The sequence below is a fragment of the Cutaneotrichosporon cavernicola genome (assembly GCF_030864355.1).
Source record: "Cutaneotrichosporon cavernicola HIS019 DNA, chromosome: 6".
Lineage (NCBI taxonomy): Eukaryota > Fungi > Basidiomycota > Tremellomycetes > Trichosporonales > Trichosporonaceae > Cutaneotrichosporon > Cutaneotrichosporon cavernicola.
Genome location: NC_083398.1, coordinates 1,468,591 through 1,491,814, shown reverse-complemented (window position 1 = coordinate 1,491,814; position 23,224 = coordinate 1,468,591). Strand labels below are relative to the sequence as shown.

At 57.3% G+C, this 23,224-nt stretch overlaps 9 protein-coding genes across 9 annotated transcripts; 4 read left to right on the top strand and 5 right to left on the bottom strand.

Moving 5' to 3' along the window:
* Positions 1 to 221: 221 nt before the first annotated feature.
* Positions 222 to 1,544, bottom strand: DAL2 (uncharacterized protein; the record flags this gene model as incomplete). The annotated part of the gene is made up of 2 exons (XM_060603053.1): positions 222 to 1,387; positions 1,487 to 1,544. 2 exons carry the CDS (start codon positions 1,542 to 1,544, stop codon positions 222 to 224), a joined length of 1,224 nt encoding a protein of 407 aa, XP_060459386.1.
* Positions 1,545 to 3,089: 1,545 nt separating this feature from the next.
* CcaverHIS019_0605790 (uncharacterized protein) lies at positions 3,090 to 4,393 on the top strand (the record flags this gene model as incomplete). The annotated part of the gene is made up of 3 exons (XM_060603052.1): positions 3,090 to 3,366; positions 3,421 to 3,572; positions 3,716 to 4,393. 3 exons carry the CDS (start codon positions 3,090 to 3,092, stop codon positions 4,391 to 4,393), a joined length of 1,107 nt encoding a protein of 368 aa, XP_060459385.1.
* Positions 4,394 to 6,659: 2,266 nt separating this feature from the next.
* CcaverHIS019_0605780 (uncharacterized protein) lies at positions 6,660 to 7,594 on the top strand (the record flags this gene model as incomplete). Its single annotated transcript, XM_060603051.1, has 3 exons — positions 6,660 to 6,894; positions 6,937 to 6,965; positions 7,094 to 7,594. The coding sequence occupies 3 exons, from the start codon at positions 6,660 to 6,662 to the stop codon at positions 7,592 to 7,594; spliced, it is 765 nt and encodes a 254-aa protein (XP_060459384.1).
* A 572-nt stretch (positions 7,595 to 8,166) lies between these two features.
* Positions 8,167 to 9,651, bottom strand: pdcA (uncharacterized protein; the record flags this gene model as incomplete). The annotated part of the gene is made up of 3 exons (XM_060603050.1): positions 8,167 to 8,792; positions 8,826 to 8,938; positions 8,972 to 9,651. The coding sequence occupies 3 exons, from the start codon at positions 9,649 to 9,651 to the stop codon at positions 8,167 to 8,169; spliced, it is 1,419 nt and encodes a 472-aa protein (XP_060459383.1).
* Positions 9,652 to 12,228: 2,577 nt separating this feature from the next.
* CcaverHIS019_0605760 (uncharacterized protein) lies at positions 12,229 to 13,278 on the top strand (the record flags this gene model as incomplete). Its single annotated transcript, XM_060603049.1, has 1 exon — positions 12,229 to 13,278. One exon carries the CDS (start codon positions 12,229 to 12,231, stop codon positions 13,276 to 13,278), a length of 1,050 nt encoding a protein of 349 aa, XP_060459382.1.
* A 1,326-nt stretch (positions 13,279 to 14,604) lies between these two features.
* Positions 14,605 to 15,223, bottom strand: CcaverHIS019_0605750 (uncharacterized protein; the record flags this gene model as incomplete). Its single annotated transcript, XM_060603048.1, has 3 exons — positions 14,605 to 14,697; positions 14,733 to 15,077; positions 15,110 to 15,223. 3 exons carry the CDS (start codon positions 15,221 to 15,223, stop codon positions 14,605 to 14,607), a joined length of 552 nt encoding a protein of 183 aa, XP_060459381.1.
* A 592-nt stretch (positions 15,224 to 15,815) lies between these two features.
* On the top strand, positions 15,816 to 16,396 carry CcaverHIS019_0605740 (uncharacterized protein; the record flags this gene model as incomplete). Its single annotated transcript, XM_060603047.1, has 2 exons — positions 15,816 to 15,861; positions 15,909 to 16,396. The coding sequence occupies 2 exons, from the start codon at positions 15,816 to 15,818 to the stop codon at positions 16,394 to 16,396; spliced, it is 534 nt and encodes a 177-aa protein (XP_060459380.1).
* A 556-nt stretch (positions 16,397 to 16,952) lies between these two features.
* Positions 16,953 to 20,591, bottom strand: SIT4 (uncharacterized protein; the record flags this gene model as incomplete). Its single annotated transcript, XM_060603046.1, has 4 exons — positions 16,953 to 17,642; positions 17,682 to 20,013; positions 20,049 to 20,357; positions 20,461 to 20,591. The coding sequence occupies 4 exons, from the start codon at positions 20,589 to 20,591 to the stop codon at positions 16,953 to 16,955; spliced, it is 3,462 nt and encodes a 1,153-aa protein (XP_060459379.1).
* Positions 20,592 to 21,389: 798 nt separating this feature from the next.
* Positions 21,390 to 22,922, bottom strand: TES1 (uncharacterized protein; the record flags this gene model as incomplete). The annotated part of the gene is made up of 6 exons (XM_060603045.1): positions 21,390 to 21,659; positions 21,697 to 21,792; positions 21,826 to 21,954; positions 22,119 to 22,585; positions 22,625 to 22,691; positions 22,725 to 22,922. 6 exons carry the CDS (start codon positions 22,920 to 22,922, stop codon positions 21,390 to 21,392), a joined length of 1,227 nt encoding a protein of 408 aa, XP_060459378.1.
* Between the last annotated feature and the right edge of the window lie 302 nt (positions 22,923 to 23,224).

Genomic DNA, 23,224 nt, shown 5'->3' with positions numbered 1-23,224 from the left:
CCGGAAATGAGCCGGTGGTTACACCCGCAGAAATCTGATAATCTGATGAATTAATTCTCAGCTTTATCCGTTGTTTGGGGACGTCTGAAACGTCTTCCGCACTCTCCGTTGGCAAAATTACCAGGTGCAGCAGCATTAACAGCCACAAGCCGTCTCTGCCGGCTGCTCAACTCTTGTCCAAATCCCAGATACATGAAATACATGTCTATAGATGTTACAACTTAGAGGGTGGGTCGGGTGGGGACATTGATCTGTCCAATGGGCGGGTCATACTCGATGAGCTCGCAGTCTGGCTCATAAGTTTTGCCAAACTCGCCCGTCGACACTTGTGTCTCAATACACGCGAGGTCGAGACACGCGTCAAGCGTCAGTACGGGGTGGTGCCAAACGCCCGCGCGGTAGTTGAGCCCAGTCCCGTTCTCCATGATGAACGCCTTGAGTGTCTTCGGGTCCGGCCTGTCGTCGGGCCCGTTGTCTGCCACGACGACCAAGAATGTTCCGCCGGCAGTGAGGGGCGCCTCACCAACCCCAGAGAGGTTGTCCTTGCCCAGAGGGATGAAGGCTTGGGAAGTGTAGATGTGGCGCTCCAGGAAGCTCACGTTGAACAGCTGGCCGCGGTGTAACCCGGCCTTAGGGGTTGCGCGGAAGAGGCCGACGGTCGTGCGCGCCCCGTCCTGGTCTGCGGGGTAGGTGTTTGTGATTGGCGAAGTCTTGGTTCCAGCGGAGCCAATAAGCTCGCCATAGGGTGCCCAGAGCTCTTCAGTGATTGGAATGGGGTTGAGCGCAACACCGAGGGGAACGGGAGGCGTATCCACTTCCGCGGTCGGAATGAGAGGGGGAACTGGTGCAAACTTGTGCGCAGGCACGTCTACATTCAAGTCGGCAGCAGTAGATGTAGTGCCGGCCGCCGCGACGATGGCAAAGTCGATAGCCTCGTTTAGTACGATCACGGCGTGGTAGGTGTTGGGGGCGAAGCAGACACCCTGCGCCGAAGTCGCGAGGAACGCCTTGAGGTTGTTGGGGCTCTCTCCGACGACCACGAGGTAGCACGCGCCGGCGCTGAGTCCCTTGGTGCCAGGAGCGACGCCGCGGCCCTGGGGGAGGTACACCTTGGTCTCTGTGGAGCGGTCGAGGTTCGTCACGCGGACCGGGGTGCCGTTACGCACATTGGCGGAGGTGGTGGAGGGAACGCGGCGCTCGTGTGTAATCGCCGCGTTCTGGGGGAGCTGGGCGAGGCGGTGGAACTTGAACGCCGTGCCCTGGTTCGCAACCATAACGTGAATGCCCTGTGGCGAGCGCTCCGTGCCCTCCCAGCCCTGTACGACTGCGCCAAAGGGCCGGAAGGACTCGTACGTGAGCTCCTCGGCGCGTGGGTTGGCGGTCGATTCTGATGTCAGCGGGGTCGAGGGAAGAGTGGGAGGTGGGGAAGGAAGTTGGAGGTGGTTGCAAGTTGGGTGCAAGTTGTGTTGGGAGAGGAGGCACGCACCAGTGACCTTGGTCGGGCGCGCGACGGCGGCGGGAGCGGGAGCAGCGACAGGCGACATGTGTGTAGGGTGAGATTTCGAGACTTGTGATGTGGACATTACGACGCCGAGTTCAAGTATAAAGGCAAATGCAAAGGTCCACAAAGTAGAGTAAGTGGGCACTTTGAGATGGAGCAAGATGCCGGGCAACCCCGGCTACGGCTAGCCGCGGCTTATCAGCCCGAGCCGATCGGACCGGACACCGGCCGGTTGCCCACGGTTTCTCACCTGGACCGAGTGCTCCGGATGCAACTCTCGCCCACACCCTCTACAGGCATGCAAGGCAGGAGCATGCATGAGGCATCCCGGCTACGAGTCCTGTCGACGAGCGGGGTTCGAAATACGGGTCGGTGTGCTTTCTTTCATATCACGACTGTCCTCTTTCATATCACGGCTTTCATATTGTTACCCTGAGAGGTTATTGCGATTTCAATTATCTAATAGCTCGTGCCTATGAATTAGGATTGGGTGGGTGTCGTGAGCCGTGGTTCGAGTTGCGACGCGATAGATACCGCATGACTGCATTTCCAAGATTGATAACGAGCTCGGACGCGGGACAGGCTTGAACTCTAGTCTGCGATCCAGGAGCATCACGCGATACACTGTGATGAGGGCGCCTTGTCGTGCGCTCGAGTTATTTTCCTCTCGTCACGTGTGACCAGGAGCGCGTCTCACCCAGGAAAAAGCTCTCGCCCGAACTCGGATGACACACCACAACATGGTCCCAATCGACTATCACGGAGAGATACGGGGTTCGTGTGGGCAGTAACTGCCGCCGGCTGGGCGTGATGGAATGTGGAGAGGGGAAGACTACCCCGATCCCAACGGCGAAGCCAGTTGAGATCCGCGATTTGCTTGATGAGTATCCCCAGCATTACCAATGCTGTGGAGAACAAAGCCGCACACGGCCTCCCAGTGGTTCGTGTCTCGCGGGGGGCGGAAGTTTGGCGCGGTTGGGCGGACCTCGGAAAGCAGCTGTTGTCGAGTTGACAAGTCTGGCGAAGGAGTCCTAATGGTGAGTAAGCCGTTATATGAGTTTACAGAGTTGACAGGTTATTCTGACCACTGTCCCCAGAGCCAACCAATATCCTAGATCAGAGATGAGTCACAGCAACAGCGATAGCGAAGGACTGACTTTACTCTAAGAGGTAACCAACCAAGCTGCCACGTGTCAATGCCGCCGGTACTTGCAAGCTTGTCAGTCCAATGATGAGCGGACTCACCCTCCGCTTGCGCCGCTCAAACCAACTTGACTCCGCTCTGATCCAGTTTGACCACCATCCCAGCCAGGACTGCCCACAGACTCTCGACTCAACTACAGGGACGTAGAGTCAGCGATGATTCAGCATGTGCAGCATGTGCGGCATATGCAGTTTAGCCAGTCCCAATGCCCAAGCAAGCCTTCAAGCTGGCAAGTGCCTTCATTCGGGAGAACTGCTGAATCCAATCCAGTGACGTGCCCAGTGACTGACAGCCGCCTTGAACCGCCCTTGCATAACTTGGACTTTGAACTTCTCATTCCTGTCCTCATTCCCATTCCCATCCCCATCCTCCCACTCACCCACCATGGCACCTCTCCGTGTTTCGATCCTCGGCACCGGCCTGTCGCTGCAGGCGTTCCACTACCCGCTCATCACCGCGCTGCCGGAACTCTATGTCCTCCACTCAGTGATGGAGCGCAGTGCGCGCGGTAAAGCGCAGGAGGTTTGCGGAAAGGATATCAAGGTCGTCAAGACTATTGCAGAGGTCGTGGAGGACCCCGAGGTTGATGTGGTTGTTGTTAGCACGCCCAATAACACGCACTACCCCTTCGCTAAGGCAGCGCTCGAGCATGGCAAGCATGGTGAGTATCTATGGGCATTATCCCGTTACCTGTCAGGACTCGAGCTCACCCCAGTCATGGTCGAGAAGCCCGTTACGCCTACCGTTGCTGAGGCTGAGGAGCTCACAGCTCTCGCAAAGAGCAAGAACCTTGTGTTTTGCGTGTACCAGAACCGCCGGTGGGACGCTGATTTCCTGACCCTCAAGAAGGTTCTCGCGGAGGGAAAGGTGAGTGAAGCCAGTGTCGCCATGGTGGTAGAGGGCAGGTGGTAGAGGTTGATGTGCCCTCACCTCGACCCCCCCTCCTCCCCCCTCCCCTCTCCCCCCTCCCTCCCCCCTCCCCCACCAACCCCGACTCGCGCTGACGCCAGCTTGGTCCAGTCCACGAGTTCCACTCCCGCTTCGACCGCTACCGCCCTCTTCCAGCCGACCACAAGCCAGGAAGCTGGAAGGAGCTTCCCGGTCAGCACAACGAGGCGATCTACAACCTCGGCTCACACGTTATCGACCAAGCGATCAACCTCTTCGGTGTCCCCGACAGCCTCGTGTGCAGGAACTACGACGAGCGCGGCCTGGGCCTCGATGAGGCCTTCGAAATGACCCTCCTGTACCCTCCGCAGCCCGGGGCCAAGTGCCCCTTGGCGGTCCATGTCGGTGCGTCCGTTCTCGCAAGCACGCCCAAGCAGCTGCGCTACCTCGTCAAGGGCATCAACGGGAGCTTTGAAAAGTTTGGTCTGGACCCGCAGGAACCATTCCTGCGCGAGGGGAAGAAAGTACACGACCCGGGATTCGGGGAAGAGGGCGAGGACGCGTGGGCGACTGTGAGCGTTTGCACCGACAGCAAGTGGACTACCGAGAAGCGCCCGAGCGAGAAGGGATGGTACCCTGCCATCTACGAGAACATGTTCGAGGCTATTACCAGCGGCGACACGTCCCGCCTGGCTGTGCAGCCCGAACAGGCTATTTGGACGATGCGCATTATTGAGATGGGCAACACTTCTAGTCGCGAGGGGCGCTTCATTGACGTCCAGAAGGAGGCGAGGAAGTAGGACGTGATGTCAACTGTGACGGTTTGGGTTGCGACGTGGAGCGCGACGACTGACAGTGTTGATGACGGTCGCTTGGTTGACTGGCATAGCTGGCAGGACTGGAAGACGGGCGGGATTTCCCGGCCCAATCCAAGCTGTGCGTCGGAGGCGCGGGAGACAGGACGAGGCGCCAAGTGGGAACTTTTGGTCACGGGGAATATCAACGAGGGAGGAAAAGGACAAACAGGCGAGTGACTGATAACAACTTGACAATGTTATAACGGGCATTGCCATACATCTGCAAAAGCTGTAGACAATTTGATGTTGATCTTGGTGGCTGCGGGATGTCTGAGCGGAATACCATTTCACCACCAACAGATTATCAGACAACCAGAGTTGCAGGCCGTTGGAGCTTGGAGCTGTCGATCGCGGACCATCGACTTTGGATGTGTTGCCGATACGATACCTGATCCCCAATGTCTCAATGTCTGGAGGTCGCACTGACCCACCACTGGAATCCACTCGCAAATTGCCACGCTCGCCTCGTGATCGTGACATGTCACCCAAACATGGCAGACTGAATTGACATGCCGCACTGATCTGTATCTCATATCCTGCCCATCCATTGCTCGCCGTGCTCGTGCCCGGGATCTGCTGCGGACGATCCTTTATACTGATACCCTTGTTGCGGGCGATCTCGCCCATTCCAGGGATTGTCGTCCCCTATACCTTTGGAGGTCACCCCTGGTCCAAATGACTGAATTGCTTCACACATGCTTGTTGACAACAGTGGGAAAGGGAAAATGTAGCAACGCCACCACTGGAGTCTTCAGGCTATGGAGATTAAGGCGCAGAAGAGGGGAAGAAGGTTTCCTGACCCAGTCCTTTGGGTGTTGAATAACATTCAAGCGGAATAGGCCGAAAAGTAGCGTTCCAAACCTGTGGCCGCCAACGGCAAAGGCAAGTGTCAGGAAGGAGCAAACGTGGCAAGATGCAAGGATTGTGAGTCATGTAGAGTTGAACCTGCCTCTTGTGATCTTGTGAGACCGAAGTTGTCCGCGGGTCCGGGACCGTGGATCTAGGCGTTACAAGCGGCCGTAGCAGAGTCAATACCAACACGCGACAGACTGTGAAATGGTGCGAGAAGCGACGCGAGTTAAGGGATAAGTCGACGATCGGCGAGGTACATGCCCTCCGTCGGAACAAGGTCTCATGGGCAGCCTGTTGAAACTGGTAGCCCTGTGGTCAGTGCGTGAGAGGCGGAACCATTTCGAATGGGACTCTTTTTGGCTTGGCCTGTGAATCCTCGAGGACATTGCGAGATGGGTAGAACGGCAATGTGTGGGATTCGGTGGGGTGTTGGGAAGGTAGGCTAGGCAAAAGCTGAGAAGAGGGCAGCATCCCAACCCCACTGAAGAACAGAGGTCCAAGCTTGAGAGAGTGAGAGAGTGGAGTGTGTGATGCGAACAAGGAGGATCAAGGCGCCACTCGAGGTTGCCAAAGTGGCGGCCCTTCCTTTACCCTGATGCCGAACCGGAATGGCCCTGCAGAACCAGAAAGATTCTTCATTCCGCATCAGTTGGCGCGTCGATTAATCCGCATACTAACACCTGACAACCCCGAGCTCACGGTTCCATATCCATATCTGTCACTATCAACAGTCGTCGGCAACTGACAAACGCCACAATCATCTGGCTGAGGAGGCTGGGTGCTGGCCATAGAGTCAACCTGGATACCTGGAGCGAGGGAGATCCAAGAGGCGCGAGACAAGCTGTCGGTTCCTGCGTCAGCACAGACCATGTACATACCAGAGGGATCACCAGGTTCTTCCTTGAGGCTACCTAGACTCAAGCCTTGACCGCGTCCTACTCGCTCCTCCCATCCCTCTCTCATAATAAACCCTTGCATCGTGTAACTTGACACCTTGCACCTCGCACCTCGCACCTTCTTCCCACCCTTGGTTGTTCGGCACAGCCATTCTCTTATCCCCAATCCCACTTTACGCAGGTACAATATCTCCAAGTAGAAAACCCACAAACCTCCTCACTCTCCTTTACCCTCATCCTTCCTTCCCCCTTCATTCAGTCTCCAAGCTCAACCTTTCCTCCTCCTCCTCCTCCTCCTCCTCTCTCTCCCTCCCTTCCTCCCTCCCTCCCTCCGTCATCCGTTCAACTCCCTTCAAACCAACCCCAGCTTCACCTCTAAAAGCCAGCTACGCACTTTCTCTACTGTCAACTCTCTGTCCTCTTCTCTTCTCAGTCTTCTGTCCCCTGTCATACCAAACAAAATGCGTCTCCTCGCCCTCCTCCTCGTACCCCTCGCCTTTGCTGCTCCGACCGAGGGGAACCATCCCGGCATCAATGGCCGCGGAGGCAGCACACCCGACAAGGACTGCGTTTGCTCCACCGGCCGTGTGACGTCCACGACCACGGTGTGGAAGACCATTCCCCAGGCGGCTCAGACCACCACGTCGACGGTTTTCGGCAATTGCTGGTCCACCATAACCCAGACGACGACCAAGAGTAAGTTTGGACCTTGACATGTGGCGATCGCTGACCATCCAGCTACCACTGTCAAGGACAACAAGACTGTTGTGAGTATTATCAAAGAGATTGACGGGGTTGGAATGAGGGTTGTACTGTACATTTGGCTGTTTGGTTGCCCAGCTTGGTGCAACTTTGACACTCTCCTCCTTGACACGTTGACACTACTGACTGGCAGACCAAGACCACCACCCCCGTCGTCTACGTCACCGACCCCGTCCCAACCATCACCAAGACCCTCACCAAGACCTACACCCAATACCAGCCGCAGGGTAAGCGTGCCGCTGAAACCGGAGCGGTTGAGCGCGACCTCACCAACGCGGAGCGCCTCCAGCGCGGCCTCCCCCTCCGTGTCCCCGGTGTTGTGGCCAAGAAGCGTACCTACGGCGCCGGCTGGACCCCTGAAGTGAAGCCTAAGCCATCGTGCACCCCCACCGTTACCACGATCTGGACGACTGTCTCTAAGACGACCAAGCCGTGCGTGACTTCCACAGTCAAGGTGACCTCTTGCAAGCCCACGACTACGACTTCTACCAAGACCAAGACCGAGACTGCTTGTGGCAGCACTATCACCAACAAGGTTACCACAACGTTGACCTCCACAAAGCCGCCCTGCTCCACTTCCACTGTCCTCACCACTGTCAGCAAGACGATCACCACCACCCAGGGCCGCTCTTAACTACGCGCTTCACGTTTTAGGACCGGATATTTTTATGTTTCTGTTTAGAGGGGCGATCATATATTATCTAGGCTATGCCATGGACACTTCATTGGGCTCTAGGCTCGTAACATAGATGTTCAACCGGTTGCGGGTGCGGTTGTGGTGCGGGCTTGTGGGCTGTAGTGCGGCCCATTCTCTCTGCTGAAATGGTAGCGCAGACGCTCCAGACCACGGCGGCCAAGAAACCGGAAGCCGGACAGCAGTGAATACGAGGCGCAGAGAGCTGTGATCGCCAAACTTAAGAACTTAGTGCCAAGTTGAGAGCCAAGTACGATCGGCGCCACAATGCCACAATGCCACAATGCCACCATCAGACTTGGGGTTGTCGGAACTGAGTCGAACATGTACTGCTTCTGGCACTTTAAGCCTCTCGATCTCGATCCAGCCCTCCATTCTTAATAGCAAATCCAAGCTATGTTCTGAAGGCCGAGGGCCCGCTTTTTTTCTATAAGTGCATCATTTCTGCCCCCTTGTATTGCCAGGCATATGTCACAAGCGCACTATCAGGTTCTTGAACGTCTTCAGATGCATCATTTTTCGCCGCCGCACCCCATCATGATGTTGGGCGGGAACGGTCCTGTATGGCTCTCAATACCTCTGGGAACGGCATCCTTGCCCATGCCGCACCAAGGGCTCTCCTGGCCATAACACAAGATCCACTGTCCATCAATGGTACGCCAAACTTCTCCGCTGGTGTGGCGATACCCCATACCCATAAGTGGGAGGTTTGTGACCATGTCGTTATTGTTAGTGAGGCGCCATACGCGATTGCCAAGTGTGGCATCGACGTATTTGGCCCACGCGGGGTTACCTTGGCGAGGAGGGGAAAAGGCTCTCAAAGTGACCGTCGCATCCAGACGAGCCTGTAATGACGTCGCGACCAACGTCGCCAGGGCAGCACCCTGCGAGTGGCCACTAACAAGGATCTGCCCTTTGTTCTCGGAAAGGGCGACCTTGACTGCCAGGGTGATGGCCGGGATGATGATGGAGAACGAGTCGTAGAAACCTCCATGTAGGGACAGGTCTTGGCCACCAGGGAACCAGTCGGGCGACTTGCTGACGGGCTTGAGGTACGCAACGAAGTTGTCTACCCATGTCAAGCCCTCGGAGCCACGGATGCCAACGACCACGGACGCGCCGTTCCCAATGACATACCCTGTCGTCAGCGTTTGTACTTGTTAATACGCACATTCCGGGATAAAGCCGCCACCACCTCTGGCGTAAAACTTTGTGAACGGCGGTCCATTAACGCATTTGTGGCAAGACCAGTCGTTCCATCCTTCCGGCTTACAGTATGCCGCACTGGTGTCAAATCCAAGCACTATCATGACTCACGCAGCGTATCGCCCAGGGTCGCGTAACGATTTTAGCTCGTCGTCCGTGAGCAAGCGCGCGGCGCCCGCCAGGACCGCTTTCGGGGTCGACTTGGACGGGGGGTCCTTGGCCGGCGGGTCATTTGGAGGAAGAGATTTTGGAGGAGCAGAAGTAGAAAATAGGGCGGTCCAAGTATCCCTCCCAATTATGCCATCGGCCGTCAACCCCTTCCCACTCTGGAATGTGGTTGTAGCCGTATTCGTGGCGGGTCCGAAATCCCCATCGGCCTCCACGGCAAGAAGGACTTGGGCGGCACTAACGACGCCGCCGGTAGATCCCTGGCTGATCTGGTCGACGAGGGCGCCGAGTGTCGCTGGGCCAGGAATACCATCCGCTGATAAACCGGCACCACCCTGGAACGCCGTGACGGCGCCAGACGACTCGGGACCCCAGAGACCATCTACACCGACAGGGTGGCCCTTTGCGCCAAGGAGATGCTGTACTGCCGTGATACGAGATTTACCCGCACCGTCACCGCCAAACGCACCGGCACCGAGGTCGCCCACCGCACGAATGGACAGGGAATGGGGTGGAGTGAGGAATTCGTCCCGCGCCTTGTCCAGATCGACGGATATGTCTGCGGGTGCTGGGTGGGCGACGACCAGCGCCAGCGGGAGGAGGAGGAGGTTTCTGAGCAGCATGGTGTTGCTTTGGATGAAGGATCAGGCTGGGTCTAGGTCGGTTTAAATATGTCGTGAGCACCATAGTTGGTGTCAAACATGTCAAACATGAGACGTTGGAGACGGCGCGTTCGGACGGTTCGGACGCGATTATGCTTGACTACCGACCGGACTAGTGCTTGTCAGTTGGGATTCGAGAACAATTAGTCGCGTCCTTTCCGCGTTTCGAAACCGTCCATTGGACATTCGACGCGGTTACCATTCAACTGGAAGCTTGTTCGAGGCTTTTGAGTCCAGGGGATGTAACAGGATGTACCGCCTCAAGACGTCCTCAAGGCTCACTCGGACAACCGTATCAGGTAGCAACCGGCCAAGTCGATCCGTCCTATTGGCAGGGAGGTTTGATGAAGGGGCTCTGGGAGGTTCTCAACTCAGGTGACATGTCTCTGGACCCGATTGAACCGTCGGGTGACCAATGTGGATTCTCCATGCTGTCACAGCACCCTGCTCTGGCCTTGTACAGCGGCAATCATAACCCCCAGGATGAAATCTCAGTATGGTTCATACTGTCGTCCATGAAGAGAGCTGTCAGCCAACTTTGGAAGTGCTTCGTCACAGCACGCCAACCTCTCACTGGCTCATTACGGGGCTGCATGCACCCAACGCGCATCCAGCGCTCAACATGCACCCCAATCAACACGGATAGTCACAAATGGGAATGAGGCACCGAGGCCATGACGACCACCTGAATTTGCGTCTGAGCCTGGTTCCGGCGGATGTGAACTGCAATGACACGCCTGGAACAGTCGGAACGTCGGAACTGCTAGGCCCATGTCGCCAATGTTGTGCTGCCTCCCACATCTTTGGGATGGGTTTTTTTATCATATCTCGTGAGCTGGAGGAACAATGGATGAATTGCAGCCTTCACCAGCGCCTAGTATAGCTGTGAAAACTGGGCCACCTTAGGATAGCATTCGGCACTGTTCCTGGCTCGCGTCCCTCCCAAGTCGCGTCTCACAGCGGGAACACCTTATTCCTATTTCCCAACATGCATGAGGAGTAGTCATTTAGGTCGTCGTCGACACCTGAGCAGAGCAGCAGTGCGTGACGTAGAGTCTGCCCACCGCGTCTTACTGGAACATGTTGTTTCCTTATTCCAACATGAGACTATGGTGTGCGTGGGTGTGGTGTGGACGGACGTAAACTGTCCTCTTCACTCGGCTGACTCTGAGAGAACCCTTCCAGCCTGTTGTCAGATTTTCGTTATCGAGTCAGCAGGAGTGCATTTCCGACGCGGACGTGTTCTAAAGTTGTTCGGTGGGTCAGATGACTTTGTGGCGCGAGCTTGTGGCCTTGGATGGCGTTGATTCATGACGGCGGCGCAGGTACGGTTCAATGGGGCGCGCTTGTCCGAACGAAACAAAGTTGTATACTGTCCGGAGATCCGAGACGTGAGATGAGCCAGTGCCTGGACAATGTGCCATCGATATCCCTGACCAGTTGGTGTCCCCTTTATGAAGGAGCAAGGAGCAAAATTACAGACTTTGAGTCGACAGTTCTGTCCACGTCATGCACAACTAATCCAGCCCGTTAAGTACTAGTACAATAACATACCGCGTGCGTCCCGCCGGGATGCGAATGTATAGCGCGTTCCCGTGCCGATGCCAAGCTTGCTTTCCTGGAGTGGGGTGGGTGGGGTGAGAGATTGTGATTGCAGGGAAAAGGCACAACAGGGTACAGGTCATACAGGGAATAAGCATGCGTTTGAGCAGCAATGGCGTCGCACCAATTAAGCTAAAATCAGGGAGGCAGAATGTCCAAGGATACACAAGGCCGGGTAGAGTCCCGCTTCCCGCCATCTCTGCAACTGGCTTGCTCCAAGCTCCAAGCCCATAGACTGTAGACCGTAGACTGTAGACTGTTGCATCCCTTCTGGTCTCGGGAGCGATATACAGGAGGGTGAGACACGGTTAGGATGGGACGCGGCGTTCAGGAACATTCATGACGGCGCCACCGTCGATCTCTCATCATCAAACAGGCATCACGCGCAGTGGCAAAGAGTACATATACAAACTAACCAGCCTCTGGTGTAGATGTTTTTCTCGTCATCTCGTCATCTTGTCATCTCGTCATTCTCTCCGTCGCGTCGACAGGCTTTCGGCAGGCACAACTCACATCACACACTTAACCCGCCGTTCCTATCACCCTCTGCCGTGCCCCTTTCCAACCCTTTCCAGCCCAGCCCGCCATTCTCATTCTCATTCTTCAAATCATATCTATCCCATGACCATGTCCTACTCTCTCAACTCTCCCACCACACATACGGCCTCGTCGTCTTCACCATCCTCACCCACCTCGTTCGTTAACAAGTCGCGTGCACGTCTCAGCGCACCACCACCTCGCCGTCACGTTTCACTAGCCCAACCACCAGTCCTTGACCGGGACCGGAAGAATCGCAGATCAGTCCAGTTGACAAACTCAAAGGGATCGGTAAACTGGGCAAGGCCCATCGCGCCAAACCACGACAACGCGCCGGCTGTCCCTCCCCTCCCACCATCGTCGTTTGCCATGCGTCCCTCGACCTCGACAACATCCACAATGGCGCCTCCAGCTTTCGGGAGCCGTCGTACTTCCAACTCGGGCTCGCTCTCCTCTTCGTCTGGTGAAGACGAGATGCCTTTAACCCCTAGCCTCTCTCCTCCCTTTGCCGATCTCCAGGTACATGGACTTGGCATGTCTGTTCCCCTTCCCAAGCTTCGTACGGCGCCAGTCCAGCTCGCCCAAGTCGTCACACGCGGATCAGAAGACTCACTCTCTTCGAGAGCCGGCAGCTTCGGTAGAGACAGCGTGAACACAGCGTCGAGTTCATCGCCCTCGACGCCGACCCGTTTGCTTTTCGTTAGCGAGAGCTTGGACGCGCTCTCAAAGCCCACGAGCCTCGATGAACTGATGCGCCTCCGCGCAGCCGCCAAACAACTCGACATGGAATCTCAGCGTTTGCGGAGACACAAAGGCCTCGACCCCTCGGCTGTCCGCAAGGTTCCGCGCAAGGCCGTGCCGCGCATCACTGAGGCCGAATTGGAATACTCTCCTCCGCCTCGGGTCGCGAGCAGCCCTGCGGCCCGCCATTCCCTCATCATTCCCTCGACATATTCGTTGCTGGTGGATGAACCACACAAGGAATTCGTCGCGCAGGCAACAACGCTTGCTGAAGCACGCGCCATTGCCAAGCTCAAGAGTGCAGCTGCCGACGGACTCGGCGCCATCGGCAAGCCCCAATCCATTGCTGCCCGCCGCAAAGCCTTTTATTCTCAGGGCAAGGCAGCCCAGTCTGTCATGGAGTTGGATTCACGCAAAGAGACGCAGTGGACACCTCCACCTTTCCTCGCTGCGCGACACGCTTCCTACTCGCCATCTACTGTAAAGCAGAGAGGAAACACGCCAGCCTCGCCGGCTGCCCCAGGACCGCCCGTCACCGCCCTCCCAACCCCACTCCCGATCCCCACCCTCCCGACGCGGGCCGAGCTCGCGATCCCCCTCCCTCCTATCCCTCCCATGCTCGAGGTCGAACCACCCACTCCTACGCGCAAGGCATCTCAAATCTTCCTGAAACACAAGAAGATCTCGCGCTTCTTCGGCAAGGCATAGGCGCTGGCGCCATGAACAGTACAACTAAACTATCCGAGCTGTACGCATTAATCGCGTTGTTGTATCATCCTCCAGTCTGCAGTAGCATGTTAGAGATTGTCTGGTTCTCTGTGATTATTTGTTTGAGGCGTGTTGCATCAGTTTGCCCAGTTAATCCGTGGGTATTACATGTCGAGCGTGACCAGCCAGATGTAGAGTGTGACAAGCTCATCCCGCGAGGTTGCCCATTGTCATTCCGCCGTAAAGTGCCTCCCGCACATCCCGGCCCTCACTCGCTCGCTCGCCCTCTCTCGCTCACGCTCCCGGTTCCTGAATCCCCTCCCCTCCCCAGGCCATTAGTTACCGTGTACGACGCTTTATCGGGACGCAATGATCACGGGGATGAATGGATAATGGAGCTTGGACCTTGGTCTAGGTCATGTCAGTGTTCATGCGCCCATCCGTGTCGGGATAGGTATCACTCTGCACGTCATCGAGCTGGTGCAACCATTTACTGCGCGCTGTGGCGGTTGCACTGTGTCGTGGTTCGAGTATAGTGGCTTCGAGTATAGTGTCTTCGCTTCGAGTGCTCAATTAGTATGACGTCTCATGCATAGCCAACACAACCTGTCGGTGAGCCAAGAATGGTGAGCAAGATGAGAAATGGCCATGTTCAATGAATAGCGCTGGTACGTCCAAACATGCGACGTCTTCCTTGCATCTTTTGATTCCGTTGCCAGTCCCCAGATGACATCAAAAACCTCTGTCTCCGACGGCCTGGTTCGCTTGCCGCCCTTCATGGCGACGATGGAAGAAAGCGGGTCAGATGCGCGGCGCACATGTGATCCACGTGGACGTGGACGCGGCTATTCTTGTCGATTTCACCGCGCCAAGGCTGTCCTTGTGCTCGTCTCTTGAGGCCGTAGGGTCCGGCCGCCAAACGAGGCGGAGCCGAGACGGCATATGCGGTTACGCATGCCGCTCGACGCGTAGTGGCCCAAAGCACAGTGTTACAGGATAGTGCCATTGTGTCTGCCACAAATTACCCTTAGATTGACAGACTTAATCAATTGGCACCTGGCTTTGTTTGGTCCCCCAAAACGGGTAAAAGCAGGTAAAGCAAGCTAGTCCGACGCGCTTGGCCCTTTCTTCACGTCCTCGCTCGTCTCGCACCCTGCAAGCTGCGAGCACCGCCTCCGGATGAAAACGATCATCCACGCACAGGTCACAGGTCACAAATGATGGTGTGCATACACACGCACGTGAATAGAGTCCGTATGAATGAATGGCCAGTCTAGGGGAGATAGGTTAGACCTGAAGGTGCATTGCTGCCCAAGTGCTTGATGCTTAGGCGAGGAGGGCCGCGAGCGAGCCCGCAACGAGGACGAGCGAGGGGACGAGCGCGCCGGCGCCGCTGGACGGCGTGGCGTTGGGCACAGACTGGGATTAGCTCCGTTGGAGAGGGGGGTACGCACGGCCGATCCCGAGGCGGACGCGCCAGCCGAAGCCGAGAGGCTGCCAGAAGCCGACGCCGAGCGCGAAACCGAAACAGAGGACAAGCCAGAGGCCGAGCCAGAGGCTGAACCAGAGGCCGACGAGACAACGGCAGAGCCCTGCTCAACGTCAAAGTAGCCCGACTGGGCGAGGATACCGCCGTCCTTGTTGAGCAAGTTGATGCGGTAGTCGGTGCCGATGAGGGTGGCGGGAGGGGTCCACGAGTACGAGCCGGCCGAGGTCTCGACGTTGGCAACCTCCAGCGTCGAGAAGGGCTGCTGGATCTGGACGGCGATGGTGAACTCGCTGGGGTCCGTGTTGACCGACTGATGTCAGTTGAATAGAGGAGCAAACGCACGCTCCACGAGACGGTCTGGGCCTCGCCCGACTTCCAGATGGTGCCGTTGGCTGGGGCGGTGACCTGGATGGCGCGGGCGGCGGCGGCGAAGAAGAGGATCGTGGCGGCGAGCATTGTTGTTGGAGTGAAGGTAAAGGATGGAAGGAGAGTGAAGAGAGGGAAGAGAGTGAAGAGATTGATAAAGGTTTAGATGCAAGGAAGGTGGGAAGTGGGGGATGCGAGTAGGTAGGTCATTAGTATAAAAGAGGAATGTCAACCAAAATACCCGGACAGTTAGGGCACTGCAACGCAACGCACAGTTACAATAGCCTCTGCTAACCTACTCTCCACGACTTGCTCAGTTAGCCCGGATCACCAATCACCCCTTTGCACTCGTCTCTGACAATCACATCACTCATTGCAAGGCTAAAGGTAAAACTGTACAAAGTATCCAATGTCTGAGTGTCAATTAGCAAAGGATCAAGAGACGACGCGAAACTACTTTGCCCTGGACGCAACCTGACTGAATACTGAATACGCCAAACAAAAGGGTATTTGGTCCCGTTTGTATCAAAAGACACCCTTTTGCCAACTTTGACTCCGTTGCGGGACTGTCTGCACCGCACCGCTCATCGCCCCTCAACTTCCACCTCTCATCACCATCTTGTACCCGCTCGCCATCGCCCATCTTATCTGGACCCTCCAACTGCGCACCAGCGTATCCAAAATGCTTCTCTTCCCGCTTCTGGCTCTGTTCCTCCCGCTTGTGCTCGGTGAGTTTCCCGCTTAGTCTCATGTTAGCTCCCTAGCTCACGCTCAGCACAAGGCCTGGGCGTCTCCACCTCGTACTGGCCTGTCCTAAGCCCCTCACCCACCGTCCCCTGGGTCCGCGGCCAGAAGAACCTCCTTTCTTGGCGCGTCGCTGGCGGAACAGGCGTACAGGCCTTTGAGATCGAACTGCACCACTGGTCCAGAAAGGTCATGCAGGGCGCGCTCAAGATCGCGTACCGGTATCCTATGGACGCGCTGCCTGGTCGATACGGCAATTTGGGGGGCGGTATCGAGGTTGAACTCCCCAGTGACATTCCGACGGGTGAAGGATTCATCGTCTCGTTTACGTCTTATTACCATGGCAAGGTCTACGCGATTTCCGAGCCTTTCGCCATTCTCGACCAGCTGCCCTCAAACTATACTACGCCGACTGGGCTCGCATCGGCTACCTACACCGCTACGATTACGTCTATGCCTAATCCGACACAGCAGTGGCCCCTCATGCTCAAAGGACCAGAGGACAAGCCCTCTTCGTAGACCTCTTCCGCATCGATCGCTGAGGGGCGTCGGGTCGACGGACGGACACCATTAGACAGGACTCGCTTCGCATTTCGTTACTGTATGGACACTGTGTTATAGCACCGTTGTGTGCTGCCGCGTGCAGGCGCGTGGGAGAAGTGTGGGGCTAAACGTTGGGGCTGAGGTATCACAGAAGGCGTCTGGGGCAATGCCACATCAGGGGGGGGGGGGGGGGGGGTTGTTCGGCAACCGTGCCGATGACTGGTGGCATGCTGCCAGTGGCAGTGCTGATGGCACAGAATTACACGGTGTCCTACGCTCCAATATCGTTTCCGAAATCCTGGTAGCGGAAAGCTCCCTCTACCTAGATAACCGCAATTATCCCAGCAGACTAGGAGCCAGCAACGGTCGTCAGTCTGTGTGGCCTTTACGAATCCTCCCTCCACGCGCTCCACTCGTACATGCTAGTGCTAGTACATCCCGATGCCAGTGATGAGGGGTATCTGTGCTTGGCGGATGTCCATGGTTCGGGTCGGGACACTCGGATAGGGTATCTTGTTGTACTGCTGTACGTCTACTTCTTGGGCACGGCGTCCTTCTCGACCTCGTCGACGCGGTGAACCATCGCCTCGTCAATCCCACGCGCAATATCGTCCTCGGGGACGCACACCACCGAGCCATCCGGCATCGTCCGCTGAACGAGCCCGTCCGCGCGCAGCTGCGTGCCAGGCGCTGTGCCGGGCCCAAGAGGTTCGTTGGCTGTGCCAAGGCTGGCGAGCTCCTTCTCCTCAGGAGACATGTGCCCACCCTCCCTCTCCACATGCAGCGTGAGAGCCTCGGTGTGCTGCTCAACCGCTGCGAGCTCAGCCTGCGCCTTCGCACGCTCGATGCCAGCCTCCTTAGCCGCCCGCAGCGCCGTGGTCGACTCTGTGCTCGCGGGCGGTAAGTCCTCTCCCTGGTCGTCGCTCTCGTCGCCTGGGAAGGACCACGAGCTTGTCGGCGTGCCAGCGTCGTCGTCCGCCGGCATCACGATCGCCGTCACTTCCTCAGCATCCTCAGCCCAAGCAGGCTGCGTCTCAAACTCGCGGTCAAACGCCTCGGCCCAATCGCGCGGGGTTAATGGCTCGGGGGATTGAAAGGAAGTAGATGACGGCGCGAACGCGTCGTCTCCGAACGGATTCTCGCTCGCCTTGCCGCTATTGCCCACCGAGGTGAACGTGCCCCACGCGTCGTCGTCGTCAAAGTCACTCGTTGCTTGGAAAGCCTGGGCGTTAACCAAAGGGGCCCAACTCGGTCAACTCACACCAAAGTCGTCGTCGTCACGACGCGTGCTGGCACTAGGCCGCAACCAATCGGCATCGTCGTCGTCGTCGTCGGACGAGTCCATGCCAGCCGACCTCGCGTTACTAGGCCTCCAGAACTGCTCCATCGTCCCGTCGTCGTCGCCATGCGCGTCGTGGAACGAGTCGACCGCCTGCTTCGCCACCGTGCGCGACAAGGGCTCGCCAATGCCGGCGTGGCCAAGGTCATCGTCACTCTCGCTGTCGCTGTCCGAGCGCTCAGAATTAGTCGACAGTCCGCTGCCAAGCCCTGTCATCGGCTTGCCACCAGCTAACGGCTGCGTATCGCGTGCACGGGTCTCGCGTAACGAGCCCTCGACGAACGCGTCCCACGCAGCTGGCGAGTATGACGGGCGAATGATCTCGTACAGGTCAGTCGGGCACCTGGCGAAGAACTTGACGAGCTCCTCGGCTATCAAACTGATGTGACCCATGTACGAGAGACGCGGCTTAGGCGGCTTGGCGTTGACCTGCTCGTCGTTCAGGCGCTGGGCATCGAGTACCCTGGTGACTAGCTTGGTGCGGCCGAAGAGGTCAACCACGAGCTCACGGTTGTAACCATTGCCCAGCTGCCCGTTGAGGATTTGCTGCAAGATGTCGTAGACAAGGTGGTGCAGGAAATTGTTGTTCGAGTGCTCAAAGAAGAGGTCCAGTAACGTTGGGAGGACGTCGTAGCGGATGAACTGCTGCTTGAGCCGTTCGCCGGTCGACAGCGCCTCCTCAGGTTTCGGGCTTGGCGTCGTCTTGTCGTCCGACTCCAAGACGTTTCTCAGGCGCTCAGCGTCCTCCGGTGATGCAGGCGGGAGAGAATCGGTTGTCGGTGCCTCAGTCGCGGTTGGTGTGCTGCCAGGCTTGTCGTCATCGTCGGAGAGAGGCACGTCGTCCGACTCGGTGAGCGAGTAGTCTGTCGAGCCGGAGCTGACGGGCAGCTCGCGGGCCATCGTGATCTGGCCCTCCACAGACGTGTCTCCAGGTGTGTCTTCGTCCATACCTTCCTCGCCTGCCTGCAGCGCCTGACCAAGCTTGTCCAAGCCGTCCAGACCACCCAGCAACGCCCCGTCGGACGAGTACTCTGGCCCAGTGCCAGGCGCGCGGTTCAGCGTTGCCATGTTCGAGCTGTGCAGGAGCTCGGCGTACAGCTCAATCACGCGGAAGCGTTCCATGGTGAGCGGATTGGGTGTAAGGGCCGACTTGACACGATCGCCAGAGCGCGGCTCCCCCCCGAGCAACTTCTGCAGGTCACCAAAGCGGTTGGCGAGCGCGGCGACGAGGTTGCCGAGGTGGACAATCGCAAGCTTGTCCGAGAGCTCAGGCATGACCTCCTCCATCCTGTTTCTACTTGCGTCCTCGGTTGAGTCGTCGAGCACTTCGTCGGGCGCCAAATCGACCTGCATCTGCTCGTTCTGGATGGTCATCAGGCGATTGCGCAGCGTGTTGAAGAGGAAGGGCTCGGCCAAGTCCGAGTTGTTCCTCCTGATCACCTCGACAATGACGTTGCACACATAGCAGAGTGACGATACGGTGGAGGCGACGGACGGCAGCGGATGAACGACAAAGGGATTGGATGGGTGCATGCTCCCGTCCGCGGTCTCCAGCCCCTTCCACCCCCGGTCAGTGACCTCGACTGCGTCGGTAAGGTAGTGAACAAGGACCCCGATGCTCTCCTTATTGGTGAGCTCGCGAACGAGGCGGTTGTCGCGCGCAATCGCGCCCTGCAGGCCGCCCTGCTGCTCCATCGCATTCCCTCCCTGCGGGTTAAATGATGAGTTCGGCGCCGACACCGATATGATGCCCTTGAGAAGATCTGCGACGATCTGGTGGGTTGAGGGGGGGTGGTTTGGCGAGAGAAGCTCAAGAAGACAGGGGATGAGACGCTGCTCGCTGAGCCACGTCATGACGTCGCTCACGCCAGCCTCCTCCGTCTGGATAATGCGCGCGAGCATGTCCTGGATAGCGGGGCTCTCGATCTGGGCAACCATACGCTCGATGATGTTTGGCAACGACTGGATGAAGCGCACCATCTCGGTGGTGCGCTTTTGTAGAAGGCTGGCGTTGACACGCATCCACAGCCCGCGGATGACCTCGCGCTGGCGCTCGCGGTCCTCGTCGTCATCGGTCCAAAAGATAAGCCGCGCGCGCTCTCGCTCACGCTGTAAAGCAACGTCACGCTTCTTCTCCACAGGTGGCAGAACAGCTTCCCAGAATGGCTCGAGAAGCGTACTCTTGTGGCTCATGATCGTCTCGGGGATCGTCCACAGCTCTGAGGTGAGAATCTCGGTCGCGATTTGCGGGTATCTAAGCCGTCAGCGCGCTTCATCGCTGTTGCTCACTTTGCCCGCCGTGTATCGACGCTGTCAGTTTCTTCGGGTGCGTCAAAGCCATGGCCGAGACCAATGCCTAAGCCGGGCGGCATGATCTGGGAGTCGCCTGCGTCGTCGTCGCCATTGCCGTCGTCGCCTGCAGGCACAAGCGGACCCTCGGTACACGTGAAGGGGGGAAAGATGTCATCTGCTTTCAGGGCCTTGTGGTATGCCTCGTTCTCTGCTTCTTCAGACTGAGTGTCCAGATCGTCGAGGCCAGATGTGACCCATCCGAGCAGGCTCTGGATACTCTCGTCTCTCGAGAGGTACGTCACGAGTCTGGGGTCAGCCTTGAATAGAAGCGCCAGGTGGCGCGCGCGCACAGATCGTGGATGCAGGGGTTTGGGGTTCGGGGGAAGGGGAGGGGTGATCACGAACGCACTTCGAGTTCTGTGCTTTGCACTCGGCGAGGATATCTTGCTCGTCCAACAGTTCTTCGACGGAGGGGGGGCTCTCTCGCGACAGTAGCTTGTCAAGCGTCGATCCCGACGCAAAACCAAACTTCCAAAGCATGGTTGCGGGGTAGAGGATGGGTGTGACTGCCGAGGGAAGGCGGAGAGGCTAGAGCGCTCGCGGTGGGCAGCGACTGGCTGGTCGGCGTGTGTTTCGAAAAGTCGCAGTCGTAAAAAGAAGTAGGCCGTGATGGCCTTGCCCGGTGGCGATGCGAGGTATGCAATGCTTGGAATCAAAGTTTGTTGGTTGGTGGGGAAGATTAGTTGATCAAGGTCGCGTGCGGAGGGATGGCGATGGGGATGGGGCTCGGGTGAGAGGGGAGGAATTCTGGCATGGGATGCTCCTTTGTTGGAGGGAGCTGTTGCCGTCGAGCGGGTAGTTGATAATCGAAGAGTCGAGTAATGTACAGAGAATATAGAGAGAGAGAGATAGAGAGAGAGGTTTGTGTGATGGATTGTGCTGAAGAGGTATAGAGATGTGGATGGGATGTTTGTGGAGGGAGTATGAGGAGGTTAGAGTGGCTTTCTAGCGTTTCCGAGTGTACACTACTACTACAACTACTACCACTACTACAACTACTACTACTACTACTATACTAAATCAGATTCCGTCATTCGTCCAACGAAAGGTCTCCAGGGATCCTGGATCAAAGGGTGTAACGAGCGGGTGACTGAGCGGGTTTTTTGGGTGAGTGTCCTGCAGCTTTAGATGAGCTCACTCTACATTCTCCGAGCTTAAATCTCCATAGTGGCACCCCTCCACCTCTTACCTCCCTTGGGCGTGTTCTTCCACCACCCTGCAAGACTAATCCATAACATCACTCTACATGCCATTCAGATCCCAACATCTCATCATAGTCTAAAGCTTCGCCTTGTCCGTCTCATTCTCCGCGTCCTGGTGTCTTTTGTGCTCCATCGTAGGCTTCTTGCCGCTAATGTCCGCCCGGATAACGCCCTCCTGCGACGTCGACGCGACCAAGTAACCGTTTTCAGTGTACACACAACCGCGCACAAACCCGCGCCCACTCGCGACATCAACCTGCACCGCGTCCATGACGTGCAGCAGCGGCGCGGAGGGGTCAAAGTCGGCCGGCAGCGGGTAGTAGTGCAGGCAGTGGTCGATCGAAGCCTTGACGTCAGCTAGAGCACGTCAGCGTCAGGCTCACCATCATGCCTAAACGCGGCTTTGAGGTTCCTGAGAGACCAACGGTGCGAGCTCCCGTTCCAATGAACTGGAAGTCGGTCGCGAACGCAATAAGCGCCTTTCATCAGTGCTGTCAGATGAGGGAACCTACGCGGACCATGTTGGGAGTGAGTGTCTCCCCCGGCTGGAGACGGGCACGCATCCAGATCGCGCGAGTGGTAGGGTACTCCTCGCTCTGGGCCCGGGCGATGGAGATGGTGACGGGCGACTGTTGGCGTTCCTGGGTGTAAGCGGGGCCTTGCTCTACGGGTCTGGTTGCACCTCCATTCCTCAGTACAGGATCATCCCACCCCGCCAAGACGGAGCAGCATGAACCGCTGAGCCTGCGTCTCTTTTTCACGGAGCAAGAACTGCCGAAACTTCTCTCCTCGCAATCCAACTCACCTTGATGTAGTTCTGCACCGCGCGGACCTTTGATCCCAGCGCGACATTCTTGGTCTTGGCGCGCTGCAGGAAACTCTCCCAGATCTCCTCCTCAGTAACCGCGTCCTTGTACGGCACGATATCAGTCGGCATAGTCTTCTGGTATGAGGGCTGGAACGCGCGCCGAGGCTGGCGCTGCACCTCGGGCTTGGTACTAGTTCCATTGGTGGGCGGGTCGAATTTAGCAGCAAACTTGGCGGCAATCTTGTCAAACTTGAGCGTCTCCGTAATCCCTGGCTCGTCCCTCTTGTCGTCATGCGAGTTGTCGACGGCGGGCTGTTCCGAGTCGGGCTCAAAGAACGCGGGACCGGTAGGAGACACGAGGTCGGTGGGGAGCTTGCGCGGCGGGGCGGAGAACGACGCCATCAGGATGAAGACGGTCCGACTATCCTGGAGCGCGTGGACTAGACGCGTCGCATAACTCGCACCTAATGTCAGCATAGCATAGCTTGAGAGAGAGAGCTTACCATCACGGAGACGCTCGACTGTAAATGTGATTGGCGCCTTCGAGTTGGCGGGAAGAAGGAAGTAGCACTGTTGTTAGATTGTTGTTTCGGTTAGGCTTACATGCTGCGAGTGGAGGTCTTTTCCCTCGACGGTGTCAATGGCCGCCATGAGCGACTGGGCGACAACCTGTCCGCCGAAGACGCCGCGGGCTCCATAAGGCGTCCAGAGATGGCTGGAAGTGAATGCTTCGAGGCCGCGGACGCGCGTGGTCGGAGTGACGGCCAACGTGTTGGTGACGGTCGAGACGAGCGAGGACATTGCGGCGAGAGTCCTTTGCATGCAGAATAGAGTAAACGAGTGTGTGGCTTGATGAGAGGTTTGTTGAGATTTAGTGGGCTGGGGCTTGACGGTTGACTGGAAGTCTAGTAGGCGATATGGCTAGGACCACATACGGAATTCGGTTAATGCGCATTCGCGATTCCCGGTGGTTGCTTGGCTACCACGCCACTTTGCCACCACGCACGGTAGTACTGTACAGTGAACCCTGTTGTCAACTCGTCAGCATATACGGCCGCCGGGGAACGCGGATATCATGACCGTAGTCATCGCAGTGGTGAATC